The 6,898-nt window shown below is 53.0% G+C and overlaps 1 protein-coding gene across 1 annotated transcript in view; it reads left to right on the plus strand.

Moving 5' to 3' along the window:
- KCNK12 (potassium two pore domain channel subfamily K member 12) overlaps nt 1-6,364 on the plus strand; it is a 46,853-nt gene extending 40,489 nt beyond the window's left edge. The window contains exon 2 of the mRNA XM_058551291.1: nt 5,326-6,364. Within this exon, the coding sequence (XP_058407274.1) occupies nt 5,326-6,227 (902 nt within the window). The 3' untranslated portion in view covers nt 6,228-6,364. The remainder of the gene's footprint in view (nt 1-5,325) is intronic.
- The last annotated feature ends 534 nt before the right edge of the window (nt 6,365-6,898 follow it).

The raw sequence follows: 6,898 nt of genomic DNA on the forward strand, positions 1-6,898 counted from the left end.
TGAAGCGGGCACAGGAGTCAGACCTCAGGAAGCAGGGCGGTGAGAGGGACACCTGCATCAGGTGCCCGCTGTGCTGTCAGAGAACCTGCTGACCTGCCAGTCCCCTTCGTTCTGCGCAGATAGTGCCACAGCCGGTCAAGCATTCGGCGTCATTTTGGGCTTGCAGTCACGGCCACGAGGAGGCCCCAGGACACGTTCTGGCCCAGCCTCTATGTGGGGGCAGCGGGGAGAAGCTGTGCCCTGGCCCAGGAGTGAGTCTGCTGGCAGCAGAGAGACGGGGGTCCACACAAAACCTCTGAAAAGGCAGCCCAGATACTCGCTGAGAACAGGAACTATGACTGTCTGGTTTCCCACCATATCCCTGATCCTAGCACGAGGCCTGCCAAACTAGGTCCTCAGAAAATGTTTGCTGAGGGAATGAATGGGTGGATGTTGGGCTTCCAGCTGCATACCTGGTGATGCTGCCTTATAGAGGCCATAGGATGAGGCCACAGCCCTGTGGGGAAGGAGAACGGTAGATGGGGAAACAGGTCTCGTTCTGGGGTCCATCATCAAGAGAGAGGCAGATCCTCAGTATGAAATTCAGACTCCAAAGGAGGGCCTTGGGCAGAAGCCAGGAGTTGGAACATAGAGGAGTTGGGTAGAATCTGAGGATGCCAGAAAGTGGAGGACATGGCCGTTGACTCAGAGGGGTAGGTTAGGCAGGGGCAGTTCTGGGGGAACCCCAAAGGGCAGATGCATACCCTGCCTCTGGGCAACCAGCCAGACTGTCAGGCAACAGCAGTGGTCCCCTCTGTGTCTCATTCTTCCTGCTGTCCCCAAGCTCTGAGTCAAGTCTGGTTTAAATAGCCTTGCTTGTCTTAGCTGTGCTATGGGAAGGGGGATGAGTCCACCATGGGCTCACGTTCAGGGAAGAGCAGTGGCCCCTCTCCCAGCAATGGTCAGTGGAAAGAGAGCCACAAGAAGACAGAGGACTCTTGGGCACAGGAGTCATGACTAAGGTTCGGCCACCCTGCCCACGTGAAAGTGCTCTCCTGGCTGCCCGCCCTGGAGGATGGTAATTTGGTTTTCTAAGAGCAATGGAGGCCCTGTTGTGCTCTCGGAAGACAGTCTGGGGTGGCGGAAAGAACATGGATGTTAGATGCCAGCAGACCTGGGTTTCAGTCTCAGCTCCACCATTTCTAGGCTGTGGGGCCTAGGCAACTGCTTAACCCCTTGACCCGGGGTTTCCTCATCTGTTGAATGGGGGCATGCCTCCCTCACAGGTTGTTGTGGGAATGAAGCGAGATGGCACGTGCGGGCTGGCACTGTTAGGTGTGGACCTTCACCACAGCGGAGAGCGAATCCAGGTGGAACCAGTCTATTAAATGTGCTAACACAGGAAATGGCTTTGTCTTCTATTTTCTTGAAGAACTCCCATTTGGATCCCTTAACAGCATCTTGGATAGGGTTTTCCAAATAGTTTTTTTTTTTTTTTAAAAAGAGAAAGTAACAGCAGTTTTAAAATAGAGACGCATTCTCAGGTGTCCAATCCAATCTAAATCAAAATCTAATCACATTCACTTCTAATCAAAGCTCAGCCTCTCCTCTGGCTCTAGCCTGCCCCGAGGCTCAGGGACCTATGGTGCCAGAGGGGGACTCTGTCTCTTTGCCCTTGGTCTGACATCACTGGTGCCACTGTCACCCTTTCTTAGCTGTTGCTGGTGGGGCTGCAGTGCCCACTGTTGGGACAGACATGCCCTTTCATGGGGCCCATTTGTGGGTCTTTGGAGACCCCCCACAGGGACCACTGCTCTGCACCATTCCTTGAGTGGGTGGTGCCCTCGCCATCGTAGCCCCGTGACTACCTCGCATGCTGTCCCTAGCCCTCCACCCCTCAGCCTCTTATTGCTAGGGCTGCTCCACCCAGCAGGCAGCCCTCTTGGGGCAGAGTCTCTTCAGATCTAGCTGCTTTCTGCAGTGTCCACTGGACCCCTGTCACTCTCGCACACCCTTGATGCAGCAAGCCCTAGAAGTACAAGCTGCTCCCACTGCTGTCCTCGTCCCACCCCTGCCTGTGTGGCTGCTCCAGTCAGCCTCCCACCCAGAGAACTTTCCAGCACAGCTTCAGACTCCAGGAGACACCCCTGGCTCTCCTGGAGCTCTCACCATGCTCTAATCCAGTGGCCCTGGGTGGGCCTGCGAGTGTCTGCAGCTCAGCCAGCATCCAGCCGGGGAATGAGCTGCCTGCTCTGCTCTTGCTGCAGCCTGAGTTCTCTTGACGACCTCCCCCATCACTTGGCCTGAGGGTGGATGGGGGATGCCACAGCACCCTCCACTACAACAGCTCTCCAACTCCATGACATTCTTCCATTAGCCCTGGATAATTTCTAGCCTTTCAGAACAGCCTGGAGGTGGATAGTGGGTGTTGCTAGTTGCCGGACCCATTTTGCTGTTTTAGTAATCCAGCATAGATGTATCCAGAACTTCTGTCTAGAATAGGGGATAACATACCACATGTCACTCTTAGTTTTGAGACTTTAGCTGAAAATCCTCAATAGGGAAATCCCATTCAATACTTTCTTAGGCAAAGTATTAATTTCCAGGCTTAGGCTTTTCCATTTCTTTAGGAATTTAGCAAAATGATCCCCCTAGTAGAGATTTTGTTTCCCTACATGAGTAGAAGCAGTGTTGTGTATAATGGTCTAAGCACCAGCCAGAAGCCAGGACACAGGTATGGTGTCTGCCCCCAACAAGCTAGTGGTCATGTCCCCTCTGCCCCTGCTCCCTCACCTTCACAGTGAGGGGTAGATCAGAATTAAGGTCCCCAGGCCAGCCCCAGTAGCCTGGTGGTTAAGTTCGGCACGCTCTGCTTTGGTGGCCCAGGTTCAGTTCCCGGGCACTGACCTACACCACTCGTCTGTCAGTGGCCATGGTGTGGTGGCAGCTCACATACCAAAAAAAGAGGAAGATTGGCAGCAGATGTTAGCTCAGGGCGAATCTTCCTCAGCAAAAAAAAAAAAAAAAAAGGAATTAAGGTCCCTTATAGTTCTAACAGTCTAGGAATTTTTAAAAATCTTTTCTTATCATGAGAGTACAAAAAAACCATAAAACACACAGTTTGACAAGTTATTATACAACTAACACCCATGTAACCACCACCCAGCTCAACAGAACATTTCCAGCACCCCGGAGGCCCCCCATGTCCCCTCCCAGTCACTACCCCCAGCCACCCCCAGAGGAACCCCCAATTCTGACTTTTATCAAAATCACCTCCTCACTTTTCCTTACAATTTTACCAAGTATGCATCCCTAAAAAAATTACCATAGTTTGGTTTTGCCTGGTTTTGAGTTTTATGTGAATGAAATAACATAGTGTATTCTTCTGCATCCAGCTTCTTTTGTTTAACATTCTTTTTGTGAGATTCATCCCTGTTGTTGCAAGTAGCGGTGGTTCATGCTTTTCGTTCTTGTTTAGTAATTCCTTGTAGGAAGAGACCATGAATTAGGCTGCTGGACACTTGGGTTATCAGTCTAGGACTTTTTATAAATATACACACACACACACACACACACACTCTCCCACTCCACATATAGCCATGTAGATTCAGAGCTGATTTCTTTATGAACTCAAGAACTTGACTTTGGCTTTAAAGTATAGCAAAATCCCTCTACTGAGTTCCTGGTGACACTGTTAGCTTAGTTTTTTCACACTCTTGTGGCCAAATTCTGAATCTTCCTCCACATAGGTATTGTCATAAGATTTTCTCCTAACTTCAGTCATTAAGCATAAGATGAAGACCATGTCAGGCAATTGGGGACTTCCTCCAGGGAATCCAGAAAATGATTAGCATGCAAATTTAAAGAATTACTCTGAAAAAATATTTCCTCTGGCTTTTTTAGGGAAACAGCCACTGCTTTCCCAGGGCTGGCCCCACCCCACTGGCAGCACACAGGTAACCATCCTGCCACTGGGCATGAATGACACAGGGACACCCCTGAACTTTTGCTGCAGAGGTGTTGAAAGGTGCCGTGGTGCTGCTCAGACACATGATCCATTTTCAGCTCAGACTCCAAGCAGCAGAAATTCTTCCTGCCAGGATATTAAATCTCCTCCCATAACCAGAGTCAGGCAACCGTGGCCCCACAAAGACGCCACAGCCAGCAGCAGGCTGAGAGCTCCCATTGGAGGGACAGAGTGGTGCTGCCCTGGATGGCATGGGCCGGGCACACTAGGCAGGAAGACAAGCCTTCTGCAGAAATCAGTTGATAAAGAATCTCCCTTAGAAGGTCAAATACCGTATGATTTCCTTCATTAAGTAGTAGATAATAACAACAATAAACAAACACATGGAGACAGAGATTGGATTGGTGGTTACCAGAGGGGAATGGGGGAGGGAGAGCAAAAGGGATAATTCGGCACATGTGTGTGGTGATGGGTTGTAATTAGTATTTGGGTGGTGAACATGATGTAATCTACGCAGAAATAGAAGTATGATGATGTACACCTGAAATTTATACAATGTTATAAACCAATGTTACTGCAATAAACAAAAAATTAAAAAAAAAATCTCCCTTAAAGACTGTGCATTGAACAAGTGGGAAAGTTAAGAATTAATTATGAGTTCAAAGCATAGGCTGCTGCCCAGAGAGCAGACCTCCTAGGATAAAAGTGACCCAGACACACGGCAGCAGAGGACACAGCTGGGCCAAAACCTTTCCGTGGCCACAAGTCTGAGGAAGGGTGATGGTGGTCCTTGGGTGAGAAGAAGCCCACACTCAATGGCAGAGCCATGCTCACTCTGGGAGGGTTGTGGACTCATTCCCAAATAATCCTTTTGTCAGTTTCAGCAAGCCCTTTTCAGAGACCATTAAATATAGCCACCTGGATGAACACACACCACCTGATCCCGGATAAAACGAAGCCTTGATGGAATACTGTCCTCACAAGGCCCAGGTGTGCCACTGGTACATAAAAACCGATTTGAGCGGCAGGAGAGCAGGTGACACTTTGCTTTGTGGGTCTCAGTGGTTTGCCCCTGTGCAGCGGGTTTCTGTTTCATGTCTTGATGGGTCCTTCCTAGTGACCATCCTGCCCCACCCATATTGATTTCTAGATCCCCAAGACGAGGGGCCGCGTCTCCTGTCAGTTTAGGGGTTGCCAAGAACAGGAACCATGTCTAGCACACCAAGCGGGAGATATGTCTATGTACTATCTCACTGAGTGATGCCACTCAGGAGAGGAGCCATCTCAGCACCTGCATACGCCTGCCCTCCCCACCTCCCCGCCCGGTAGGAGCCACCTGCCCTGTCAGGACCTCGCTGACCCTTGCCCTGTCTCCACAGGTTTCGGCATGACCACCCCCGCGACGGTGGGCGGGAAGGCCTTCCTCATCGCCTACGGGCTGTTCGGCTGTGCCGGGACCATCCTGTTCTTCAACCTCTTCCTGGAGCGCATCATCTCGCTGCTGGCCTTCATCATGCGCGCCTGCCGGGAGCGCCAGCTGCGCCGCAGTGGCCTGCTGCCCGCCACTTTCCGCCGCGGCTCGGCGCTCTCGGAGGCCGACTGCCTGGCGGGCTGGAAGCCCTCGGTGTACCACGTGCTGCTGATCCTGGGCCTGTTCGCCGTGCTGCTGTCGTGCTGCGCCTCGGCCATGTACACCAGCGTGGAGGGCTGGGACTACGTGGACTCGCTCTACTTCTGCTTCGTCACCTTCAGCACCATCGGCTTCGGGGACCTGGTGAGCAGCCAGCACGCCGCCTACCGGAACCAGGGGCTCTACCGCCTGGGCAACTTCCTCTTCATCCTGCTCGGCGTGTGCTGCATCTACTCGCTCTTCAACGTCATCTCCATCCTCATCAAGCAGGTGCTCAACTGGATGCTGCGCAAGCTGAGCTGCCGCTGCTGCGCGCGCTGCTGCCCGGCGCCCGGCGCGCCCCTGGCTCGGCGCAACGCCATCACCCCGGGCTCCCGGCTGCGCCGCCGCCTGGCCGCGCTCGGCGCCGACCCCGGGGCCCGCGACAGCGACGCCGAGGGCCGCCGCCTGTCGGGCGAGCTCATCTCCATGCGCGACCTCACGGCCTCCAACAAGGTGTCGCTGGCGCTGCTGCAGAAGCAGCTATCCGAGACGGCCAACGGCTACCCGCGCAGCGTGTGCGTCAACACGCGCCAGAACGGCTTCTCGGGCGGCGTGGGCGCGCTGGGCATCATGAACAACCGCCTGGCCGAGACCAGCGCCTCCAGGTAGACGCGCGCCCGCCCGCCCGGCCGCGCCAGGGACCCTCACCAGGCCGGCGTGCCGCTGGGCGTGGTTTGCTTTCCTTCTCTCAGACGCTGGCGCTTTCTTAATCTTTATCCAATAAAATGAAACCAAAAAAAAATTTTTTTAAAGAAACACTATTTGGCCAGGCCTGATGTTATCAAGGGCAGGTTTTGAGGGAGCCTGTTTTCTTTGTGGGTCCCCTCTTGGAGAACCGTGGCCCCAGCAGATTCTCCTCCCGGGAGAGAAAAAGTGGCACCCCAGACCCTCACCCCGTGCATACCGCAGTGAAGAGAGTGCCTCCCCTGGGTTTTGTAGACTGGCACTAAACCCCCTCTCCATGCACATAAGCCACCGGCAACCCCAAAGCATATGGTGCAACTTTTCATGGCTCTGAATTACCTCCGCAGCATTTAGAATCCTGGCCCAGCCTAGCAGCTTCCTTCTGGTCGTCAGAAGTGATATAGTCACAGTTTTGACAGGTGGGGGTGGGGAGAGCCATATGTCGCCTCCCGATGCATATATATAGAACAGCCGCTACACACTGAGAAGGGTGTAGTATTATGCAATGAGATGAAACATGGCACCAACTTACGGACTGTGGCATTTCCCCCAGATCTGGAAATTGCAGTGGTAAGGGGCTTAGCTGGCCTTTCTCA

Source organism: Diceros bicornis, chromosome 12 (genome assembly GCF_020826845.1).
Source record: "Diceros bicornis minor isolate mBicDic1 chromosome 12, mDicBic1.mat.cur, whole genome shotgun sequence".
In the NCBI taxonomy this organism is placed as follows: Eukaryota; Metazoa; Chordata; class Mammalia; order Perissodactyla; family Rhinocerotidae; genus Diceros; species Diceros bicornis.